The 26,320-nt window shown below is 39.5% G+C and overlaps 1 protein-coding gene across 1 annotated transcript in view; it reads left to right on the top strand.

Annotated features, from left to right (window-relative positions):
• LOC104617387 (ubiquitin-conjugating enzyme E2 E1) overlaps positions 1–20,673 on the top strand; it is a gene marked incomplete at its 3' end in the record, with an annotated part of 35,481 nt that extends 14,808 nt beyond the window's left edge. Inside the window, exon 3 of the mRNA XM_010282699.1 lies at positions 20,541–20,673. Coding sequence (XP_010281001.1) covers positions 20,541–20,673 — 133 coding nt within the window. The remainder of the gene's footprint in view (positions 1–20,540) is intronic.
• Between the last annotated feature and the right edge of the window lie 5,647 nt (positions 20,674–26,320).

Below are 26,320 nucleotides of genomic sequence, written 5' to 3'. Positions count from 1 at the left end.
CAGGAAGCCATTACATCTGTCAAAGTCTGCAGCCCGTGCCGACAGGGAGCTGAAGGGGCAAGGTTGTCCTGTTGACAGGAAGAAAATGTTTATGAGGAGTTAAAAAATAAACAAACAGAACTCTTCTTCTTTTACTAATTTTCTTGCAAATGAAGTAGCAGTGATCGACTAAACTACTGAATGTGTATCTAGATTTTCTAAATTCCTTAAGTATCTGAATCACGAATTAGAGGAGCTTGATGAAAGGGAGAGAGGAAGGTGTTTTTAAAGTACTTAAATGGGCAGTTGGAATAATCCTGAATGCAAGGCAACATAAGAATTGACGTTTGTCGTCTTTATGTAGTACTCTTTGGTCATTGGAAAAGTGTATCTTATTATCTTGAAGGGTTTCTACTCAAGAGGATGCATCTAAACTTCACTTTGGGGTTATGAGGATATTTGATACGTGCAGTAGGTGAGCTGTATGAGTATTTACACAGCAAACAGCTGTATGCCAGGCAAATGAAAGATTCTTTGGTCAGTGTTTTTACTAATCTTTCTTTCATGTACACACTGAGTGACACATATGGAAAGTCATCTAGTTGCCATTTTAGCAAAACAGCTTCTTTTCAGAGGGAGAATCTTGTTTTCTGGACATTAAAATAGTAATGGAACTGTGCTGTTTGCTTAGATTGGCTTTCCTGGAAGATAATGTGTCGTATCTTAATGACACACGAGGTCAAGTGCTAAATTTCAGTCCTTGCAGGAGATAGTGAATGAACTGTGTCCAGAAAGAAGTGGGTTTGTATGTCCCTGTTTATATTACTAGAGTTCAAGGTCACTAGAAAAATTGTGGGTTTTAATGTACAATATGTGTGATTTACCCATTCTTTCTTAAAAAGTGCCAGACTCTTTACTGAGCTACATGAACACCTTACTGTTTTATGTATAGCCAGTAATTTTCTGTTTCTCAGCTGATTGTACAAAGAGGGTAAGCATTTCTTTTTCTTCTTCCTTTTTTAAATTTATTTATTAATTATGCTGAGACAGCTGTGTGGAAGAGTGCATCTTGCTTTTGGCTTCTGAAGGAAAGATCTCTCTATTTTTTGTTTAGTGTGCTGGGTTTTATATAGGGTTATTCCCTAGTAGGGATTTTATAATACAGTTATGAAGTTATCCTCCCTTCCAAAGGGTCATATATGTTATCTCTGGTCAGTAGGGAGCAACTCATGCTTTTGACCTTTCTGTCTCTTTGGACCCATTGGTTGTTGGACATAGTGGTGCTTCTAAAATTGCTTAATTCTTCCAAAGAGCTCATTTGTGCTTACTCTGTTATTGCCATTTGATGCTGTCTCTCTACACACTGCCAAAACCCCACAGTATATTACATTTTTATTGTTATGTAAAGCAGCTGTAAAACAAAACAGTGTGGCTGTGTAAGTGTATTTGAAATCTTTGCTATTGGCTACTTCATTTTTTCCCTTTATGTCTCTAACTTTTACATTTATAGTTTTGCCACCACAGGGAGCTAATGAAAAGCAAACATACAGACTGTTTGCTTAAAAATAATAATAATAATGCCATGCACAGATTCATGTTGCTTCCTTATTCATATTTATTATCCTGTTTCACAGTATAAGAAAAGCTAGGGCATGCTGTGCTGAGGGTTTTTTTTGGTGGGAGGATTGGGGTCATTTTGTTTTCTGTGTGCATTGGTTTGAGTGTTACAGTCCTCTAATTTTAGGAAACTTGAACAATCGTAGAGCAAGTGAGCATATAGCAAAGAAAGAAAGGAAAAAGATAAATGCATGTGCAGTAAGACATTGATCTAGATGAGGGAAGTCTGTTGAACTGTTTTGGTTTTTTGGTTGCTTTTTGTTTTTTTTAATAATTGCATGCCTGTAGGGAATAGGTCCTGTGTGCATCCTTAGCACACTCACAGGATTATGAAAGGTGGTTTATTTTATGTGTTCAAGTTTCTCTTTACAAATAGTACTAAAAAACCCAAGGGCTTAAATTACCCTGTATTTTTTACTCTTTCTGTACCTTTTTTGGTGTGTAGTAGAACTGCATGTATGAGGAGTAAAATTATGAAATGCATGTGTTTATTAAGGATCTTTTCAGGATAAGGATATTTTCAGCACTAGCTGTTTACAGTAAGAGTACTTGAGATGATGAGTCTCTTGATCATTCTTTGCCCTAGTGGGAAAAGTGTGTAAAAACAGCACGGCAGCCACAGGGCAGCCTCTCTCACAACTTTTCATCCGCTTTGGTCATAGCTGCTAAGACATTTGAAATAGATAGGCTTTTTCTTAGTTTAAACTATTTTTCTACTTTCATTGGAGCTTGCATAGCTTAGATCCTGGTTTCCACTCTATTCAGAAAGATACTTGAACTCAGTTGCCACTAAGCCAGAGCTGCCTTCCTTCTGTAGCCTGTGCCGAGGAGGCGTACCTACTTGTTGGGAGTCTGGTCTACTTGGATTAAAGGAACAGAAACAAACTATAGAGATTAAAAGATGCTCAGGAGGGGAATGTGTACTTGGATTTTGCCTGTAAACTGGTAAATTTGGTAATTCCCGTACAGTAAGGAAAGCTCTAAATAGTGCCTCTCAGTTTCCCAATAGGTGAATTGCTCAAGAAGAATGAGAATATAATACAGCTTCCAGACTTCAACTTTGAAATAAACGAAGTAGTTTTTAGCTTGGTTTTTATTTTGCCCACCACTTCATTTTGCAAATTATTGAGGTAATTAATAATAATTTACAAATTTTAAAATCGCTAGCTATTACAGGTCTAAGGGAACAGTGTTGTATCAGATCTGCTTTTTGTTAGTGGTGTGTTTAGGGCATGCATGTGTGTGCAAACACTCCTTTTGCATTCAGTTGCAACAAAAAAAAAAAAATTGCACCAGAGTGCAATTGTATTTCTGAGAAAGTAAAGGGTTTGGTTTTTTCCTTTACTTTTCCCATCCCAAATATGCAAAAACAGCTGTACGGAAATTATTGTAAGAATTGTTGTAAGATCAACTTTCCTTTTCTCCAGCATTTAACTTGGCTTGCAGAAGTTGACAGAATACACATTTTCCTAAACTCTGAATATTGCATCACCCAAGAGAAGCACACATGGGAGAGTCTTTTAAGTGCAGGCAAAATAGACTCCAAGGATAATGCTGACTTGCCACAATTAACCATGGAATCATAGAGTCTTTGGGTTGGAAGGGGCCTTTAAAGGTCATCTAGTCCAACGCCCCTGCAGTGAGCAGGGACATCTTCAACGAGATCAGGTTGCTCAGAGCCCCGTCCAACCTGACCTTGAATGTTTCCAGGGATGGGGCATCTACCACCTCTCTGGGCAACCTGTGCCAGTGTTTCACCACCCTCATTGCAAAAAATTTCTTCCTTAGTTCTAGTCTAAATCTGCTTTCTTTTAGTTTAGAACCATTACCCTTGTCCTATTGCTACAGACCCTGCTAATCCCAGTGGTATAAAGGGTAAGGCCAAACTTCTTGTCATAACTGAGAGCAAAAAGTGTTAGCTGGGGTCAGTGCTGCAATCTTGTATATTTTTGTCATTATTTTGTAGCAAAAATGATAATATAATTCTAGATCTGCCATTATGGAAGACTATATAAGAGTGTGTGTGAACTGAACAAATGTCTAAGCAAAGGGGTCGGAGTGGACTAATTCTCTTTTACCAATCCTGGATGGTCTTTCTGCAGTGTTATTTCAGTAGCAGTTAGCTGTTCGTTTTAACTGCTGCTGAACGGAGTTAGTACAGCTCTGGAGGCGTACAGGTTTCGTGTGTGTATGCACATTTGCATGTTTATACACACGTGCATATATACTCAAGATTTTATACGTGAAGTAGTGTGTGTACGATCAGAACTAGATGTAACTGTCCCTTTATCACCCAAGTTTGTTGAAAGATGTATGATGTTTTTAGAAAACTTGATCTGAATGTCATTACACTCAATTAGGACACCTAATTTTGTATTTCACCGACCTGGGTTTCCTTTTTCCATCCAATCCTTCTGTCAGCAAGTAAGAACTAATTGTGCTCTTGTGCCCTTGGCTAATCGTAGCAGATGGGTGGCTTTTCCCCAGTCTTTGCAGAGCTTTGACTTGAAAACATGAACAACTTCACTGTATAAGAACACTTTATTTGTTCCATAAACTGTTTCATAGTTGAAAATATATCTTAAAAAAAAAAATCTGATCCAAATGATGTGTATTGTCACCAAGAGTTTGTCTGCTCCAGAAATTTGTTTTCAAGTCCTCAAAGCCGGTCACATATAGCTGATGCCTCTTCACGTGTAACTAATGTATATTAATGATGCTGGTGTAAAGATCAAGGATCCCATGATACTGCAGAATGAAGCACTGCAATGTAAGCGTATTTTTCTTCAAGTACAGTGTCGTTTCCATTAAACATAAAAACAGCCAGGCTATTCAAAATGAATAGGCTGTAGTCCTCATTTAAGTAGCATAACATAAAAGGACTGTGATCTTAGACTTCTCAGATCCATTGGTTTTGTATTTGTACCTTGTTGGGATTTTCGGTGCCTTGCCTGGGAGAGAGGTTCAGCCGAAGCCATGCGAATACCTTTCAGGCATGCTCTATGCATACTTGACAGGTGGCTAAGATTTCATACAGAAACCGGCAGACTTCTGAAGTAATTTTTTTCTTGTATTCTGTGGTTTTATTTGGATTATTTGACGTTAGTTTCGATGTAGCTAACTGCAGCGGTGTCTCAGTCATTGGAAGGTGAGGGAAGTTGGAATTGTGTTAAGCCACAGCGCAGGCTGGTATTGGGTCTGAGGGTAGGTAACCTTTGTATTTAGGGATCGCTCCTATGGCCAAGGTAATAGAAAAACTCTGTAGTTTCTCCGAATTGTCCTTTTCTGTCCCGCAATAACTAAATCAGAAAAGATTTCCGCTGAAATTGTGACACCAATGTCATCAGTCTGTAATCCAGTGAAGTCCCTCTGAAATCTACTTCCACTTCTTTTATAGATTTAATGCCTCTACATAAAGATCCCTATTTTATGAAATGTTTTGGTTGAAGTTATGCTTGTGTTTGGTGCAGCTTTCACACAGATAATGGTAGTTATGTACAAATATAGAAGTACACCCTTCCTGCAAGTGCCTAAAAATGTAATTGCAAAACTGTGGCATCGATCCCTTTTAAGCCATTCATCCATGATGGCACCTGAGAACTTGCTTATGCTAACAAAGCAAGTTGGAACTGTTGACTGTAACTGCTTTTACAATGAGGTTTAAAATAGCATGCTGAGTATGTGTGATATCAGAGGTTTGGTTGACATTACATGTCTCTTCTTTTGCTTTTTTTTATTGTCCCTCTCCCTCACTAGCATCTTCATCCATATGTGCTGTATTTTGTTTGGTTAGAGTCTGGGGTTTGGTTGGTTGGTTGGGTTGGGTTTTTTTCTTCTTCAAATACAGACATACCAGCATCAAAAAGTGGACCATTTTTTTAATGCTTGTAGTATTTGTTTCCTCATGTTCTCTCATAAGCCTCTTGCTCAGAGTTTGTAATTATGAATTTCTTTACTTGTTCATCTTTCTCTGATTCTCCTGGTAGGCAGGCAAGTTTAGCCTGTCTGGAAGAGCACAGTCAGGATGAAATACTTCAGTCAATTATTTAACTGTTAGCATCATGCTGCACTGAATACTAGTGTAAAAGAAAATAAATTGGAAACATCTGTTTTCTTTTTCTCGTGACAAGAACAAAGAGATATATTCTATTGAAATCAAAGGTGGCAAATATAGGAGTAATAAAAGGAAGGTATTATATGCATCTTTCACACATATAATTAGTCTATGGAACTTACTGTCACAGGAAATTATTGAGTCCAAGGATATAACAGAATTTGAAATAGAATTGGGCAGGTATGTGGTTATCATAAATGTTCAAAGTTAGTCTTATTAATTATGGTGATTTTCGAGCAATGTTAAACCCATGTTCCTAGGCTTAAGCAAGTTTGTCTTGAGATGTTGTATCAGAAGACCCTGCTGTTTTTGTGTTCCTTTGAATTATATTTGCCTATAGACTAAAATTTACTTGAATTCTGAGCATTGCATGGAAATCTTTTTGTCCAGTTCCGGCTTGTACATATGCAAGCATTTTTCTCCCTCCGTTCTTCCACATACACATGCATGCACCTGTCTTTATATCTCTTTGAGACTGGATATCCTCCTCATATATTTTCTTTGTCCCTTTCCATGTCCCTTTCTATATCAGCTCATGCCAGGAATGACCATTATGTATCATGTCTGATCAGGTTGCATGAGAATGCCTACGGAAGTGACCTATGAAGTGAGCAATAGAATCCGAAGGCTTATGAATGATTAATACCTACACGGAGCAAGAGCCACAACGTTGATTAAACTTAAGTATGCTGTGATGAGTGAAATCACTATATTTTTGTAAAGGAAGTGATGATGGTAGCAGGCTCTTTACCATGTCTTGGCTTTTTAATAAGTGGCACTTCAAGTTATGGAATTAATTCCACAGAGTGGAAAAATATCAGGAGTGAAGTAATAAATATGTTAAAAGGTTTGACTGTTGTAGTTGACATTTATGCCTGCAAATCTCAGCAGACCTTTAAACCACACAGTTCCTATACGTTGGGGCCAGGGAGGAGAAATATCTTCTTGATATGCTAAAGCTTTTTTTAATTAAAAACAAGCAAACAAAACCAAAAAACCCCCCAACCAACCAAATAAAAAAAAAAAACCCAAAGAAAAAATAACAAACCCACATTTGTATCAGAAAGAAAAGAAAAAAGTAGTTGAGCAAAAGCATAATAGAAACAACAGTTAGAAAACCCTGGGCATTAGCCAAAATATTCCTGGTCTTCAGATTCTCTTATGGGGAGTCTAGAACGGCAACTTGAATAAATCATGTGGCTTTAAAGGAAAGAACATTAAAATGTCTCCTGTAGAGGAGTTCAGCTCTGCAGAGCTGTGTGCATTCCTTTGTAAGGTTCTGCTCTTTTGTAATTATCTAAAAGCTACAGTCAGATTAATGACGGAAGCAAAGCTTCTTGCTTGTTTCTAAGATGCTCAGCAGCAGCATTGATTGATAACAAACTCTTAGAGTTTATTCTTCCATAAAGAATACAATATTCTGTCTTTTTACAGGATGTAGAAGCAACAAGGCTTCTTTCAAAAGTGTTCTTTGCTGACAGTAAGTGTGAGAATGAGGAATGCCATAATTACTGACTGGGCTAAGTGTGATGAAGCAAATCCCCAATCAAAATGCTTTGCAGCAATCTGGCTTCTGCAGCCACTGCTGGTTTTTCCAGGTTCCCAAAAGAGATTTCTTTGTCCTGCATTGCGTACGAATTTGTTCTGCTGAATTTGATGGAAGTTTTGCCATCAGACTGATACAGAAGTACTGTCTTCTAGAAAGACACTTGACAAATGTATTTGCTAACAGGACAGATCTTTAACAACGCATGGTCTGCTGCAAACTTCTTACTTTGAAAATGGGGAAGAAACTTATTCTTTACTGGCCTAGTGCTCATTAAGGGCATACCTATGGTCATAAGTCTTCCCATTTTGAAAATGGAAGGGCAGTAGGTTTTTCTGGCATGTGAATGAGAACAAGGCTTAATATAGACACATACAAAGTAATGCCTTGTCCATCAACTTTTGTGTAGTCCTGTCCTCCACTTTTATCTCAAAACGAGTATTGGAGAAGTAGGTGGATTTTGGAGAGGAGAGTTGGAAATTATTAAAAAAGAAACTGGAGGAGTTCTCATGTGATGACACGGGGATTGTTTCCTTCAGAAAATAGACTGAATATTTATTTTTCTTATTATTATTCCCTAGAGAAAATAGATGGGAAGTTTATTGTCCTCTATATGGAATGAGATTAAAAAACAGAGAAATCGAATTTATTTAATTTTTACAGAATGAAATTAGACACAGGGATTCCATGCTGTATTACATTGCTGAAGTCAGGAATTTAGCAAGCTTCAAAAAGACTCAGGCTCCTATAGAGGCCAAAACCAGACAGAATTACCGCAGCTTGTTTGTAATACCTATTTCGGAACGGAAACATAGATGCCTGTTTTTGAGGCTCAGTCAGTTACTGCTGAGGATGTCGCTAAGGTAGGGGAAAGCAGAAGACCTGGCAGGAGCCTTCCGATGCCCATCTCTGCCCCACTTGACACTGGCAACCAGTGAGAGACAGGGCATTGGAGTAGGTGGACATCAGATCAGATCCAGCCTGGTGATTTCCTATATTTCCTAGGATAAGAATACGTGTGTATTACACATACATCTATATATATGTGTGACAAAAGCACCTCTAAGAAGTAATTTCCAAAAGTATTTCCCGTAATGTTTTTGTCAAGTTAATATCTCTCTCAAAGAATTGAGTCTGAAAGCTGAAAAGGAGTGTGCACATACTTTAGTGTCTTACTCCAGTACTTAATCTTAAGGTTGACTTTGCCTGATCAAATTTCAAGTTTGTATTATCATTAACTCATGGCTTGAAAATTACATGTGTGACACGTAGTTTTACGTATATTTATACAGAGTGAATTAAAAAATCATTTTAGTATTGGTTAGGTTGCTACTCTGTTAGTGATACTACCACTGGGATGATTTTTGTTGATCTGTTTGACTCTTCTGTGACAGGCACAAGCTCAGCAGGAGAGACCTGTTTTCAGTTAGTTTGCCTTAATTGGAAAAAAAGGAGTTGTCTCATAAAAAACTTTAAATGACATCAGATTAAAGCTCCAATATAAAATAAAAAATTATTAGAAGTCTGTTTTAATGATGGGAGTGTCAGCTGCCTTTGGTATTTGTCTGTTCTTACTGATTTATTAAGAAGGCTATTTGTGTGTATTCTAAGGGTTTTATTTACTGGTCTTTCTGAACTGAGATCTTGACACAGAAACTTAAATGAAGAAATATCTCTTTATTATTTTATCTTGAAAGTTCAAGTAAGATTGCCTAGACTGGCTGAGGAACTTTCTGGCATAGTATAAATATATTTACATTGTAAACATATTGCTGTTTGAACATCTTTATTTCTCTAAAAAGAATATTTGAAATGCCTTTCAGTGAGAAAATCAAAGTGAATGAAGCTGTAGTGACTGGAAACAAACCATTTTTCTTTGTTCTTACAGTGCTTTTCCCTACCTTCATACCCCGAATCCCTGCGATTTGTAGCTAATGATAGATTCATTCCTCTTCTTACGTTGTTACGTATGTAAAATTACATCGAGCATGGGTATTAATGCTGCCAGCTCTTCCAGGTGTTCTGCCATACTACTGTATGCTATAATGCCGGTTTCGTATTTGTGCCTAGTAAGAAGTAACGTGTTCAGTTTTTCTTCAAAAAAATTTGTCGTGTAAAATTAGGTGCAGAGTGTACATCTATCTCTGTGTGAGTTTTACAGTTTGTAGTCCTGCCTCTTTATTTCTGTGGCCGTCTGTGTGGTTACAGCCTGACAAAAGTGCTGCACAACTCTCAGGACGTACCCAGGAACTTTCTCCCAACCTTGTCACCCTGGCTTTAAGGTGTTACTTGTAACCATGCTCAGGTTAAAAGGTTAGAAAATGCAAACTGCTGTCTCTAAAGCGCTTGCAAGTGTCTGTGAGGTATGTTTTGCTCCTTCTGTCTCTATGAAATATGACAGAAAATCCCATGCTAGCAGTACTACCCATTAAAATGTTAACACCATCCAGTAAAGAAACGCAAAGTTTTAGTAAATGCCACTAAAGATCCTTCTCTCTGAACTTCGTGGGTTGCACAGGAGGTTTATGAGGAAAATATGTCTCTTTTTTTTTTAATGACTAGAAAAGCCTACAGATCAGGGGAACATACCTGAAGCATTATTTAACGTCTTTAAGTGTTTTCCGCTAATTACAGTGTAAACTTAGCATAATTTCCCCCCCCGCCCCCGTGATAGCGTAAGGTTGAAACTTAGTTTAAACTAAGAATGCCAGTGATCAGCTGAAGAAGCAAAGTTTCCAAGCCATGCAGGACCAGGAGGGATGCTGAGGAGGACGCCTGGACTTCTTGTGCTCGCTGGTAGTTCCCTTCTACCTGCCTCCTGCCGACCTCAGCAGAACTTAACTGCCACCCATGGGTGTTGTCTTTCCAGCCTATTAAATTGTTGCTGGGTCTTCTCTCTTTGGTGGAAATCAGGGAGGAGCAGACACCCGTGTTGGCTTTTATGTGTGTGAACGTGGCATGCTTTTTATAAAAGGTGTAAGTGATGTAATGCCCTAAGTTGAAACTCTTATTGCCTGGCACTTCATTGTCTTTAACGTTTCCTTACATTCAGGAGATACTTCCAGACAAAAATGTCATGAAGTGAAGGCATTAATGTGTTGTGGTCAATGATGTGTTGTGGAGTGTGGTTTTTTTGGTTTGGGGTTTTTTGTTTTTTGTTTTTTTTTTTGCTTTGGGGAGAGTTACTTAACATCAATTGCCAGATAGCGTTCTGGAGAAAAAAGATAATTTGTGAAGGACTGTATCTGCCTCTTCAAGTTAAGGCGTGCAAGTTGGCCCCAAAACCATATACATTGTTTAAGAGCACTGCTTAGTCCTTCTGTGGCTCCTAATGTGGATTAAATTTAATGTTCCTAATGCTTTGAAAACAAAAAAAAACCCCACAAAACTTTAGAAGGCCACCACAAATTCCTATTCATGCTATCCTTATGCATGTGAAAATGCTATCAAGAAATCAAAAGCCTATTTTTGTTTTTAAATCCCTTGAAAGATTGTTGTTAGTTTTGCTTGGTGTGTTTTTTTTTTATTCCCAAGTTTTTGCCCTCCTGTCAGCTTCAAAATAATATTTACGTAAGAAATGGCTACAGTAAATGCTGATTAGCTATTGTGACTGGCTGATGATTCCAACTTATTAATGAGAACAACTTGCAGTGGTATATAAACAATTTTTTGTGACTGCTAAGTAGTTGGCTGACAGCTGTGCTATATTAAACTGTAGGTAATCTTGTTTTACTTAAAAAAATAGTAAACTTGCATCTCAGATCTCTCCGATAAAATTTCTAGTCTGTGCGTGTTCAAGTTTCAAAACTCAAAGGCAGTATTTCCAAATTACTTTTCTGCTAGGCAGCTTTGATACTTTAGAATTGTGAAAATCAGTAGAGAGATGCTCTGGGTAGTGCAGTATAACTAATAATAATTTGATGTTGCTTTGAGCAACCAAATTTTGTTTTGGTATTGGGTGGTTTGTTCAATTTTACTGCCATCACCTGCAGTGAAATAGATCAATCCAAATGCAATGATCTTGATTTATTTAGCAAATGGCAAGGAAAGGAAGTTAATGTAAAGAGTTTAATGTAGGTAAAGGAGATGGGGAAGACATCCAGGTTAGATTTTTTTTTTTTTTTTTTACTTTTTAGGTTTCATGTATCATTAAGATACATCTTTCAAAATACAATATATTTTGATTAGCAACATACCGTTATCAGTATCGGCATTGGTATGCTGATGAGAAGCAATATAATGATGTGAAGCCAAGACAATGGGATAACCTGGTTCTCTAGTTAAGTGCTATTGACTCTACCTGCCCTTGATCTGGTGGGAAAAAGATTCTGTTGGTGTTGATTGACTGATGGATTTGTTTTAATTTGTAGCACATTTTTAGGGTGAGTTAGTCGGTAGGTAGGTAGGTGGTGGGACAGGCAGATCAGTTTTGGAGCGTGTGGTACATGAGCAGTTTTTTTTTTTCCTTAGGTTATGTTCTCTTGAAAACTTGAAGTTGCATATAAACTAGCCATCTTAAAATACTGCATCATCTGTTCTGAGTACGGACTTTAAACAGAATTCCTGTAGTTCAGTGCAAGAGAGACGGTAGTGCGTCTCTAGCTGGCGATGCATTGTCTGCCCTCTGTGAAATAGCCCTTTTCCTCCCCGTGGAAGTCAGAAGGCTAGCCCGAGGAGCCAGCGGGGTGAAGCCACGAGCACCATGTCCTTATTAGTTTGAGGAAGTTCAAGAGTCTTGTCTGCTTTCGATTTTCAGCATAGCAGGGGCGTCTTGCCAAGCGTTACACATCATCTTTAACTTTCTGGGGCCAGTTTTTCCACGCTGGTTTGTAGCTGCTGTTGCCCTTTTAATTAAAGTTGTTTCGTATATGCATTTCTTGATCTACAGAATTACTAGTTATAATGAAATCGATCGGCAAACTGATGATAAAAGTCAAAGATAACCAGTCCACTATATTATCTCAATGCTAGATAGGTTAACTTATGAAATAGGTGGGATTTTTTTTTCTTTTTTTTCTCTACCTAAACGGGGCAAGTGACTTTTGAAGAGACAGAAGCTTCCAAATCATGTGGGTCCAAGCTTAGCAGTTTTACAATTGCTGTACTACAAGGTGCCTAAATATTTATGATGTGCTGGGCTTTTTTATCTGTTTATTGAGACCACCTTTCATATTCCCACACTGATACGGACAGGACAGGAGGTGGGCATAGAGGACACACACAGGTGTAGGTCCCAGCTTGATTCTGGAACGGCAGGTTAATGGTGGCGGACTTCTCTTTTCCCTAATGGATAAAGCATGGTATTTAGGGGAGAGCCCTCTAATCATTTAATGTAGCACTATTAGGGCTGCTTATGGGGAGGAAGGGGACGTAGTTGAACTGTTTTGTTGTCAGAGGGGGTAGTTTCTTTTCCATGTGTGAAGAACCTACTGCCAGGAGGAAGTACAGCTTTTGTTTTCTGTTGAGGGATACACCACATTTGAGATTAGTGACACAAGAACTTTTGTATTTATTAACAGTATTGATTCTCTTTTATTGTCTTTAAATACAGGACTGTCAATTTGAGGCTGGGGAACCACTTTAAGAGTATGTTTGCTTTACAAAAGCATTAAAATTACAGAAACAAATAGGTTTACTAGTTATGTTTCTATACCATCTTCCAAAAAACTGTTGGACTGTGAATAAGCCCCAAGCAAATGGTGTAGATGCAAAAATGGTGCATTTGTGAAACTGCCTAGTTTTGCTTACCAATTGTAAATTACACATCTGTGCCACAAATACTAAATTTGGAAATGAGGTCTGATGATGTGAAGGAATTTCTGTCCCCCACGTTGGCAGCTAATAGTCCAGTTGACAAACGGCAGGAAGGAAACTGAAGTAAAAATAACACAAGGTTAAGTTGGCAGAGCACAGTTTCTACCATCGCATCTTCTTGTCATTTTAAATAAGCCATTGCTAATTGTTAGGCGAGTCAGATTCTCTTCTGTTCTTCCCAATTTGTTTTATTGTTTCTTGTGCAGGGTATTATTTAATGGGAGATGCAAGGTCAAATATAAGCCAGTACATTTTAATTTATTTAAATTTTGGTCACAGTGTCAAGCTATAACTATGAGGACAAAGGGAAAACAGATTTGCATGCAATGAAAATAATTTCATTGACTACTTAGTTTGGCATTTTCTGTATTTGCATACTGTACATACTAAAGCCACAGACTTGCAGAAGCCTCTCTGCAGTCATGTTGGACACTGAAAATGTTCCTACGCGTTGTGGAGCAAACTTCCAGTGCTTTGGAGGTGGAGAAGGCTAGGAAGAAGCCACTGCAAAGGAAAACAGAAGCCTTTGAGAGCTGAGCAGGCTGGATTTATTTTCAGTTTTGGAACCAATGCTAAATGGATTAATTTCTCTTGAACCTTTTTATGAGGACTTGCTCCTAAATTGAAGTGATTATTGTTAAACTAAATAGACCTGCAGCACACTCCTGAGACTATCATGTCTCCTTCTGACCTCCCTGTTAACTGAGATTTTATTTTAAATCTTTGAAGCCTGGTTTAAAAATCAAACTCTGCAGTGAAATTATTCAAGAGGGTTGGCCTTTTCACCGAGTAGTTTAGTAGTAACTTCACAGTAATATTTTGCAGAGACTGAAATATTTCAGGTGAAGGTCCTAAATTTGCAAGTACTCCTGGGCATTTCTTTTCCTGTTGTAATTGAAGAGAGTGAGATTTTGGCAACGGTAAGGCTCTTGGTTGTTGTGTGATCTGATTGCCAAGTATTTTTTAAATAAACTGGAAAACCTAGTCTTTTTTTCCTCTCTTACCACGAGGAAATCCCCCTGAAACAGTTTTCCCTGAAGTCTCATAAATCTCTGTATAACACCTTCTCAGTTCCATTATCAGAGCTATTTAGTTATTTAGTTCCTTTTTTTAACCTGGTAAGAATGTAATTCGCTGCATCATTTATCCTCCAGTTTAAGCCTTGTGCAATTTACGTGCAATTTTTCAAACCCCCCCCCAATTTTACATTAATCTGATACTTAAGGTAAAAGCTTTCCCAGATGCTAAACCAGAAATTTTGTGCATGCTCTTCTCTGTTAGAAGTGTGGTGGGATTTGTAAGGTACTTACCCTTGTGCAATAATATTGTGACTGCCATTTTAAATTTAAGGCAGAAAATACAGTACCTTCAATGAGTTACAAGAAAAACAATAATATTTACTGCTTTGTACTTGAAAACCATGCCCCTAAACTTGCTTTAGAAGGAGAATTAAGTTTTGTTATCACAATTTTATGGTTTGGATTGCTGTAGCAATATAACGTTCCATCTTTGCTCGCTTACCTCTGCTTTCCCGCCTTTGCTCCCTTCTTATGTTTCAATTAAAGCCAGCTGCAACTTTTTCCTCTTGCTGTCTTTTCCCTGTGTCTCTCGCTGAGCTTGCAGCCATTTCACCTACGGTCAATCCATCATTTTTAGCTAATTTTAACACAGAGGAGCAGCTTGGCTGTGTATAATGACAGTGGGCAAAAAACACCACTCTGATTCACATCGTCTCGTGGTAATTCATTATGTTACCTTTAACTTTCCATGGTTGCCCGGAAGGGGTTTTGTTGTGTTGTGATTTTTTTCTTTCTTTTTTCTTTCATTTCCATTCTTTGACTAAAAATGGGAGGCAAGAAAACTATATCCCACTCTTAAACTACTTGACCAAAAAATGGCAATTAAATGGATGGCCCAGGGTATCCTTTTAACTACTAATGTCTTGTCCTGTTGAATTTCTTCCTAATAACTGTGTAATGTTTTAGTGCTTATTTTATAATTGCAAAACCTGTTTAAGTTGTGCACACGAGTCTTTGGATTGTGTTGTAGTGTGCTTAGCATAGTAAGGTCCTTTCTGTGAATGGAGCGTCTTGGTGCTATGGTAATAAAAATAATAGTAATAACGTTTTGGTGGCTAAAGCATGTGCAGAAGGTGACAGTTTATTTCTAAAATTAGAGCTATGCGTTAATACAAAGTTTTTGAAGTGACATTGTGGCCAAAGGATAAGCTGCTTTTTTGTTTGGTAAGTTTTAACTCTGTTCTTTGACCTTCCCATTTTTAACACAGCTAGCTTGAAGATCTGTAGAGCAAAATTTCTTTGAATGAGGGAATTTGTCAGTATGAGTTTTTCAACAGCGAAGTCTTCTTTGTAGACCCTGTGCCTGCCTTACCCAGTGATCTAGGACTTCTGGGGTACTTCTGCAATCTCTGCACCAGATTCAGCCTAACAATGTAGGTGAGCAGGCTCAGCGTGGACCTACTTGGTGGACTACCAGAAAAGAATGCATATTTACCCTGAGGTCAGGAATGGGGTGGATTAGGAGGGAAAATCAAGGTGTACCAGAATGTCATGTGAGAATAATATGCTGCCTCCCTGCCAGTCAAAATTTCTAATACATTTTGGGCTTGCATCCTTAAAAAAAAAGGGGGCAAAAAAAACGGGGGGGGGGGGGGGGGAACAACAAAAAAGGGAGGAAAAAAAAAAGAAAAACAAAGACCTTCTGACAGTCAACTAAATATTTCCTAAAGCTGCCTAGTAAGGTGATATGTACATGACCAAGATGCAATTCAGTGTTCAGTCATTCACTGTTTCTTACTACAAAATAAAACAACAACAACAAAAATGGATATTACTATCAGTTTGTAGTGGCGCAGCTTTACGTTGGAGATCGTTAGATTCTCTGCCACCTTGGAATTCCCATGTGCCATGAGTATGTTTGCTTTCTGATTTGAGCAGTGTCCCTTGGAAAAGATCATGTCTGCAGTGTTTTTGGAAATTATATTTATTTTCCACAAGTGTACAACTTCGAAACAGCTTAGCTACTTGCATCAGACTCTTCTTGTTGCAGGCAAAATAGCCTCAGAAACAGAATCTAGGGATGTGGGGTAGTTGGGGTATGAGTTCGTGGTTTTCTTACTGGCAGTTTTAATGGAAACAAATTGTAGTTTTTTCTTAGCTGTTGTTTACGTCAACATGCCATGAAATTGCCCTTCTTCTCACCACCCTGGCAGATAGCCTTCTCTGGCATTTTAAACTACTATGCTAAATTAGTTAGCTTTTAAAAGGAATATATGCCTCTTTGGTATAGCAGGGTATTAACCTAGTGTCTGTAGCATCAACTAATTTTTGATTCATTTATTACTACAGTGACCTGCTATTACATGCTTTCCCTGTCTAAAAGAAGAGGAACTGAGTTATTCACCGGGCTGTATTTTCACTAGAGGAAAAGCTTATGTTATCATTTGGTCAACTCCTAGAGAGGAGTAGGTAGTTTCCAAATGTACCAGCAAGTTGACATAAACAGCGGGCTCTTTCTGAGTCATTCTCCTGGAAAGTACCAGCAGTGTGTTCCCAGGGATTTTCATACATTAGCTATATGTGTGAACACCAAAAAATCCTGCCTTCCCTCCATGGCATAGGCATACTTTGAGTGATTTGCCCAGAGGTGCCCAGGCAGAAGAAGGAGCTGAGTCTGTGCACCAAAAAAATCAGAGTGATATCATATAATGTATGCCTCAGGTGGAGGCTGTATTTGGCTGGCTTAACACAGAAAAGCCACGGGCTGGCTGTTCTTGCAGACTACCTGTCAATTCAGCCTTTTCAATACATGAAAAGGGGGGGTGTGTGTGTTCTTCATGAACACTTAATCCAGAGATTAAGTGTCTGAGAAGACAGTCCTATGTTTGCAATTGCTCAGTACTGCAAGGCATCTGAGCCGATCTACCTAGGCATCGTTCTGTTCCTCAGCCTTTGCTGCAGGCATTTCTAATTTACCTGTTTGGTTTTTAAATCAAAAAAGAAGATGGAGCCTGCCAGCAAAGGGAGGCAGAGCAAGATGAGCTTTTCCCAAAGCAACACAAGGCTGGTTGGGACTTGGCCCAGGCAGAACTTTGAGCTTGGTCTTACCTGTGCCGAGACTTTCTCTCTGCCTTGCCTTTACCAGCAGGATTCAGACTGCTGCTTCTAGGCCTTGAACAGAAGAGAACAAGAGTCCTTGAACAGAAACTGCCTCGGCGCTGGGTGTTGTTGTCGTAACATCTGCCCAGAGGATAAGCTAGAAGCAACTTGGGAATGATCAGAAACAGTTGTTACAGCGGGTGCAGCACATCTTCGCTGCCTATAACACTGTTTTTTCAGGGAAGTCAGATCTCAGCTGCACTGCTGTGTAACACATGCTGCCTGATACGATAATGATGGGTTGGGATTTTTTCAGTTTTCTTTTGGATGTCATATTTCGCTCTGCATTACTGGTCTTTGTCTCATTTCTGTCTTTGGAAGTGAAGAGGTCGTGGGCTATTGCGTTGAATACAGAAAGTTGTTGCTCCTGTACTCTTGTCTTGCAGTGGTAACAATTTCTATTTAATTGATTAAAATTGTCTTCCCAGTGGTCATATGTTGGACAGCTTCAAAATGTTGCGTTGGTAGATCTAGACACTTAATTTGAGTAGTGGTGACACGCATCAGGCAAGGTGGCAGCTGTGCCTGTGAGCACTGTATCTATGCATCAGTGAATTTCTTTTAGAAGCAGATAATTGCAAGGATTTAAAACAAAGAATGTAATCTTTAACCTTTGACAGTTTTTATATCTCCACCAAAAGTTAATGCCACTGCACTTGTGCTGTGGTCCAGTGTTGCCACTTTTCTATTAAGCACCAGCTCTTCTTGAGCTGCTTGATATTACCTAATTCTAATGTAAATCCGAGCAATATTGCACTCTGAAAGCTGACTTGCGTCTTCCTCTTTCAGTCTTTCCTTTATAAGAAATCAATGTTAATATGTAAAAATTGGACATCTACAGCTATTTCACTCTGTTAATTGAATTATGAGAAGCTTAAAAGGTAAGCTTAGTACATCACTGTTAAAGCCTACTGATGTCTTACAAAGATGTTGCACTCTTTTAATATGGAAGTCTAGCAGTATATTACTTGCATGCAGTGATAACTCTAATTGGAAACCTAATAGGATACAGGAGATTTCTAAGACTATAACAAATAATAACATATTATTTTTTAAGTCTATGGGATTTTTTATTGACAGTCCTTTGGGTTGAAGCTGGAAATAAAATGCAAAATGTTGAAATATTTCTCATTGGTTCAGAGGGCTGTATTCAGTGCTAATCGCACATCACATTTCTTGAGTGCTGACGTGCTCCCACTGGGCAGTTCTGGTGATATAAACTCCAATAGTAAGTCGGTGCTAACAAAGCTCAAGTACCTGTTCCGTTCAGTAGCTCCATCTTTAGGGGGTGGAGGAGAGGATGATCGCCGGCGCAACTTGCAGTAATGACAGCGTGTCAGTAGGTTGCCAATATGTAAGTAAAGAGGTGACTCCCTGGAGTAATGGCTAAGGGTGCCCCAGAGAGCCCTTTTCAGTAAGTTTGCACAGTTAAGCTGTTGTCTTTTAAGAAGTAGAGCTTCCTGCCAAAATACAACACTCTTCCAGCCTAATGCACAAGCGCCAGCTGGAGAGTACCGAGTGCCCAAATGTACGGACCTGCGCAGGACAGGGACATGGAGCAGGATGCCAGAAGTGTTCAGGCTGGAAGGGCTTTTGCTTTAATTTGGTACCCATCTTGAGCGGCGCAGGGTTTTGTGTTCTGCACCGAGAAATCTTTCCCTGGTGACTGGTGTGTCACTTCGCAGAGAACCTGTCTGCCTTCTCTGCTTTCCTGCACGCTCCCCTTCCCCTGGAAACATGCTTTTAGTCATAGCTCCGCTGCTGTTGAACTGTTTAGCACCAACATATTGCAAAGTTTTATTTTTAGTTTAATCTGAAAATAGAATTTTAGGTTTGATAACAGAACTAACTCATTTCTCTCCCCTGATTCCCCTGCTGTCAAGAACATGTTCACCAGTACTGCAAAGAGCAGGGGAGTAAAGCATGTCTCTGATCCCTGCTGTTAGATTGAGAATTTATGTTTTTGTAATAGTATTTCTGTTAGTAACACTGTTACTAACACCTAGCAATCACTCTGGTTCCCTTCACATTAATCAAATGCATATTGTTGTGTATATATTGAATTTATTGGATTGCCTTCCCTCTCCAGTAATGCTGCTCCATGATTTTTATAATATGAAAAGAGCCTTTTTTTATCCTTCTGTCTTATATTAGCCTTGTTAAAAGAATGGGGGGAAAAAAGAGCAGCTTGGCTTTCATTGTATTAGGGCTGTTAAAATCCAACCCCTTACAGAACAAGGGGAAAAGCGATTTCTGAAGTCATAGCACATCCATGATGGAAAAAGCTGTGTCAGCACCTCCCTTTTATGCAAAGGGAGTTTTCAGCTCTGGCATCTCCCTGATAAAATATGACCATAGCAGCACAGAAAGAAAGAGGTAGCAATGGAGTCCTAAACCATTAATGGCTTTATAGGTTGATCTGTGCTTAGAAATACTCAGTGACATATGGCATGCTACAGAATGCAAGTGTCTGAGGATCTCAGTAAAACTAATTTTTAACAAGCAGACGTTTGTGTTCTGCAACACCTTTAGTTTGTACTGCTCTTGTGAGCTGCTGGCAAGTTAGGGAGAATCTACAATTAGACAAAGCTGATTTGAGAAAGTGCTGTTTTAATTTGACAGACTGTTTTTAATTCCCCTTGCAAAAGCCGTTCCACAATACAAACAATATCAATGGGATGAGTTCATGTGGCTTTGGTTTAGAAATCAGTGTAGAAAAATTTATGAAAGTGTAGAAAATTTTGACATTTGAGTATTGTCATGTATTTGGCTTCCTTCAATATACAATGAGCAGTAATACAGGAATATATTTTAATTTTGAAGAACACACAAGATCAATAAAATCAACGTAAGTCCTTAATTTATTTAGTATGGTCTTTGACGGGGTGCAGTTTCCTTAAGGCTGAGCTGAAAGAGCCATTTCTGAAATACAGTAGGAAATTGTTCTTTGGAAGTTAACTTTTCTGTTGTGTTGAGATTGTGTAGCTTGTTAAGAAGTTGTTCTGGGCAATGCTTCTCTTACACGTGTTAGGAGAGATAAGCTGAGAAAAACCATACCCTACCTCTAGTTTCTCAGCTTTACTAAGCAGTCTGGAACACTGATAAACCCAGGTAAGATTTCTGAGATTTTGGAAGTATTCGATCTACTTCTCATCCCCAGCTTTACTCCAGGTGGTGTATGCAGTGTGGCACTGAAAACATTCTTCCATATCCTGCTTGGAGAATGTAAGGGGTCATATTTATTTGAACTGTGGTAATATTCCTAAACCATTTGGTTGTTTTTCTCTCTCAGTGCTGGCCCCAAAGGTGATAACATCTACGAATGGAGGTCAACCATTCTAGGACCTCCAGGTTCAGTCTACGAGGGAGGCGTTTTCTTCCTTGATATCACATTTACACCAGAATATCCTTTCAAGCCTCCAAAGGTAAGAGACCTGTAGCTGATGTCTTATGTTACGAATGCTCAACAGACCATCAAGTAGCAAGCAGTGTTAATGGGATGTAGCCCATTTAAAAGCCACTCTCTTTAAGAACAAGCTCCTTCCAGATATTACATTGGTTTCTATTAGCTAATGTTAATGGCTTTTCCAATCCACTTGCTCACTATTTTAGAGCTTGTTTTCTTTTTCCCTGATTCTGTTTATAAGAGGTCCTAAGCAATTAGCACTAGCATCAGGACAGGACTGAGAAACTGAAAAAGCAAATAAACTTGGGGAGAGGAGAAAGGATGCAAATACTTGTTTCTCAAACCACTGAGTTACCATAAGCATAATGGTTGTGTGTGTTTTGACCGCTAAAGTAATATTTAATTTTTCAGTTTTGTTGGGTACTTGTGTTGTTCACTTACTTGTACAGTAACAAACTTTTCCTGTAGGTGTGTTGTATTTGTGAAGCTCTTATGTTCCAGGGTGGTGTTGTGTTCCAGTGCTACAAGGCAAATACCAGTGCAAGTGAATGTTATCTTGTGGTTCACATACTTGTCCAGAGGAAGAGTGTTGGGTTACAAGAAGAGGTGGTTGTGTATACACTTCATGTTTGCCTTGTATCTGAAAGCATTTATGTGCATGTTTAACTTTCTACTTAAAAGTAGTTGCACTGATGAGATAAACACCAATGACAGCCCCATCTTCAGACTTTGGATTAGTCTGCAGCAGGATGGACTCGCTGCTATAGTTCAGGCCATCAGTCCATCTCAGCAAAGACAGTGCTAATTGCTCATACCAGCCAAATTAAGGAAACTTTCTTGCCAGCATAACTTCAGGGTTTCTGGTAGTATCAAGAAGACCTTAAATTCTACCCTTAAGCTAGGGCTCCAATTCACAAGCAGCATGGTCTTTCCTGCTGATGCCTGTCCATCCCTCTTTGGAGGTTCTCAGGCAGCACGGATGGTTCTCTTGTGTCTTATATTAGAGTTTAATTCAGTTCAGAATATTTTTTCATTAGTTTGGTTTAATTGGTTTGCATTGGATGATTTATTGTCCAACTGACTATATGCAGTATCTGATGTCACGAGTCCAGTAAGCATTTAAAGAGGGAGCTTTTACCTTCTGCTGTGTGCTTTGCTACACCTTTGCTTTCTATGCTACAGGTCAGAAGCATTTATCATCCCAGGCTTATCCAGCCTGATGCCTTACAAGACCATATTATAAGTACGAGGGCTATTGAGACAGCCCTATGTGCCAGTTTTCCTGGTGCAGAGTCAAAGATACAGTTTTGTCGTTCCAGCTCAGCCCTGCTTTCTGCTCTACACTTCTGACAGGGATCTCTTTGCCTTTATCTTTGGACCTAAACCCTCACCAGATGAAAAGAAGGGTGGGATTAAAAAAAAACCAAACCAGACACCACTTAGTGAGGCCTTAAGAGACTAGGTTAGTGGAGATTGACTGTATTGTAGCAGAGTTGTATTTAAATGGAGTCTTTCATCTAACAGAGCCCAAGTTGGTTTACAAACCACATATGTGTATAGAAATAAGATGCATACAGCTTCAGTCACATTGAGATGGGATATAAGAGAAACCATAGCAGTGCTCTGACAGAACGTACTTGTGCTACTTGGGTACTTCAGGTTTAAATGAGTAACTTTTCTTTTGCTGAGAACCAAAGACTCTTATAGCAGCTCCTGTGTTACCACCTATGCTAGTTTTAATCAGTAATAATGTGGAAAATATAATTATCATATTGCTTCTGCTTTATTCCTACTGATCTGTTGATTTCAGATTGCCCAACTGTTTGCAGTGATGGATAAATAATTTGTGGGTCATCTGGAAGTGGTAGGACTAATGTAATTACCATAGCCTTCCTATTTAGGGCAAGAAATGAAGCAGCAGCTAGTTGAAACAAAACCCAGTGTATCATTTTCATGATAAGACTAGAAGAGCAGTAGAGTGGAGGTCATTTCAAAAGCCTTGACATCTGAAAAGATTAAGATATCTAGAGTGAAAGGACTAGTTTCCCTTGAATCTTCCATGGTAAGCCCAGTGGAAGGAAACCTCTGCTGCCTCTTTGAGTCCTTGGTAATTCTTACGAGGACAGTCCCTGCTGTGGGCTGCCCTGTGGTGAAGTGTCTATAGTAGAACACATTTCATAACTCTAAAATGAAAAGCCATTAAAGGATTTACCTTCTTACAGTGAGGTGAAACTGGTCATCCTGGCAGGTTTCCAAGCCCTTAGGAATACGTGTGAGAAGGTATTGAGGCTTAGCCACTACTGACAAATTCTGTGTGGTTGACAAGCATCCTACAGATGTGTAATGAAGCATATACAGGTGCAGCCTTTCAGGACTGGGTCTAACTCCAGCTGAGGATTTGATTCAGTCTGTTGGAGCAAACTTTTGGGAGTAGGATATGGCTATAGGAGAGCCAGAGGGTTGTGCTGGTTAACAGATTCCTGGAAGGATATTAAAGAGGTACTGCATTACTGTACTTGAGGCTGGAGAAATTAAAGGTCTTAAAATTTGACTTGGAAATGCACTGCACAGTACAAGGAACTTCAGTGGGAGAAATCTGATACAGGGACAGATACTCTCTCTCCTGTCCTAAGTATGTATAATGGAGTTCTTTTGCATTTATTGAGCATTCTATACAACACTTTGAAGATGTTAGCGTTAATCTGTTCTCTGCTTTTATGTTTTCTCATTTTGTGTGGTATTCTGGTTTTGCCTTTGTTTCAGCTAGCAATTGAGTCAGGCACATGCTGGGTGGGCCTGGATTCAGGAGAATCCAATAAACAAGTATAATTAGAATTTAAGAGTTCAGTATTTAGTCCTCAGGACGATTGCTATTCTTTTGTACTATTACAATGGACATTTTCCCAAGAGTTACATTATAGTTGTGCTAGATTTCATTTATCGAGGTGAAAACAGTAGCTTGTGTTGACCTGGTGTGTGCTTTGATCATTTGTATTAATAACCTCTAACCACTTCCTTCCCCCCACTCCCATTTTGCTGCTTGTGTAAAATAACCTCTGCTATCACTTCAGGGTAAGGTTGAGATTAGCTGCTTTTATGTATTTTCAAAAGCTGTGCTTAACTCTGTGTAGTTACTGCATTAACGTAATCTCAGGTGGGACATTTCCAAAGCATTGTTCAGTTACACTGTATTTTTCTGCTATGCCACATGCTGTTCTCTTGACCCTGAATACCTTGTACTACCTCCTGAGTAACTCAGTTTCTCTTGGTTTTGGTCTGAATCTGCTTGCTTATGTGATGATTTCCCGCCCCCCTTAAGGTGTAATGAACATTTACTTTAAACATTTTTGTTTGTTTTTAAGTGGGCCTCCAATTCCTCCCCTTCTCCCAGTTTCATTTGGGTTCCCTGCATGGCTGGCTTTTGTACCATCAGCAAAAATTGTAAATGGCAAACAGCTGGACTACATGTGTCTAACACCATCCCAGTTCTGACTTGCTGCTTAAGTGAAAACAAATTTAGATTTTTTCCCCACAGTGCTTTGGTTAGGTAGAGCTCCTCTAACTGGAGAAAACTGCTTTTGGTGCTATGGGTATAACCCTTAAGGATAGTATCTTAAGGTTCCTTAAGGAATCAGGCTGTTCTGCAAATATACGGGAGTCATCTTTCTCTCTTTTCCCTCCTTCCCAAATAATTATTAAAAAGTAAGTCTAATCCTTAGAGGCAAACATGATTTGTGCTTTGTTATCAGTTATTAGTCAACTGGACTGAGAGACTGCCTGCAGAAATTGCTTTATTTCTAAAATACTGCAATATTGAGTATTTAGCTTTTGTGCTCAGAATCAGGATTAACAACTTTCTGTCTTTACAAATTAGAACTCTTGACCTCTCTGTTAATTTGGTCCTTATTGTATCAGCTTGGAAATACTCCATGCTTCCCCTTCTGGAAGTATTTAATCTGTTAAAATCATTACCTCACCTACCTTTGGAAGCTGCCTTGGAAGGAGACCAAAGCTGCAGGTCAAATAGAGAAATATTGAGCAAGCAGCGGGCTGGGCTGAGGGCTGCTCAGGAACCCAAAGCAGAGCCATTGCCAACAACTGCAAATGCCACAAACTTCTGTTTTGCCTTAAACAGTATGGGTTGGGGCAGGTACCGCAGAGTCAGATCCACCCTCTGCTCAGGCTGGTGTACGTGGGCTTCCACCTGATTGTAGGGAGTCATTGCTGCTCTTCTGAGGGTTAGAGGATCTAGGAAACAAACATCGTTTTGGTTTGTTTCCTGCTAAGGTTCCCTAGGGAGAGAGCAGCAAGGGGGGGTCTTGGTTTTGGAGTTGCAGCTTGTTGCAGAAGGTGTGGGAGCGGAACACACCTCTCTGCTCTCTTGCAGACATTTTGCTATTCCCACCCATAATGTGCAAAAGTGTAGGGATTTGGGGTTGGGTTTTTTTTTTTTCCTGTTTTAATCTAAAATCCAAGCAGCTTACAAGGAACAAAGCAGAAAGTCTCCCCGAGCTTGCAGTATGGATGGCTCCTATGTGACAAGTAACTGCTTTTGAGAGTCCAAAAACAGCCGGTGTGCTCTGGGCATTGTTCTTGGGAACACTGCGCGGATGCAGTGCACGGGGACACGCCAGGCACTGCGGTTTTGTAGCTGTCACCCCACCCCATGCCTGCTCACCAAGCCTGCGAGGGGGAGAGTCACAGGCAAAATTTTTACATCAGGAAGGCAGTAAAAAAAAATGAGGGTTGGCTGGCAAGTTTTATGTGTGGGCTGGTCTAATCTTGAGAGAAAGCACTAGTGTGTTCTTGTCCACTTACAAGTGTGTTTCGCAAATACCCCCGTGACCTATAAACAGACAATAAAATTTGTGGGTGTGAATAGCTGACAAATTCTGAGGATTTACAGCATGAACCCGCTAACCTTTATTCACACAGATAATCCGAATTCATGCAAGTTCCACCAAATTTATTGTCGCTGTTCATCCAGCGAGTCAGAGTAAGGCCTTTCTGCAGGTCACATTGTGTTCTCCTGAAAACGGCTTGCAGTGCTTTTGTTTCCCTTTCCGATAACTTCTGTGGCAAACTGCCTAGCTCATTCACATCTCCCAAATTTTGAAGTAATAAAATCCAACCAACTTCCCCAGTTGCTGAGCTCTTAGAAGTGATGGGAGCCATGATTCCAAGTGCCCTGGCCTGTCTGGCGGATTTTATAAGTCCTTGGGAGCCCAGCAGGAGAAAAATGCTAGTACTAAAGCCCCAGGCCACTTTGCCACCGTAAGCAAAAAGACAAAAGGTAATTAAAAAAATAAAATCAAAAACCCCACAACCTGAGTATCCCAGTGACTGCAGGCACCCAAGGTTGGAGACTTGGCGGTGTTTTTGCCAGGAGATGGTACGTGTGTGGTCGGTCGTGGGCCTCTGCTGAGGCCGCGGTGGTTCACTCCAGGGCTCCGATAAGCCACCCACGTTCTTCGTTTCGGTTCCCTTTCCATCGGATGGGAAACCTGTGCCGTCACCTGTCGCGGCGCGTTGAACGCCGCTCAGGTGTACTTGGAAACGGTACAGCCAGCCGTGCGCTCGGGAGGCTTTTATTTATTTATTTTTATTTAAAATCGGCCTCTCATCAAAGATGCCCCCGGGCCGTATCTGTTGCGTTGCCCTGGAAC

This window comes from Phaethon lepturus, unplaced genomic scaffold (genome assembly GCF_000687285.1).
Source record: "Phaethon lepturus isolate BGI_N335 unplaced genomic scaffold, ASM68728v1 scaffold2622, whole genome shotgun sequence".
Classification (NCBI taxonomy): domain Eukaryota; kingdom Metazoa; phylum Chordata; class Aves; order Phaethontiformes; family Phaethontidae; genus Phaethon; species Phaethon lepturus.
The sequence above is the reverse complement of the archived record's forward strand: the minus strand, read 5'-3'. Positions and strand labels throughout refer to the sequence as shown.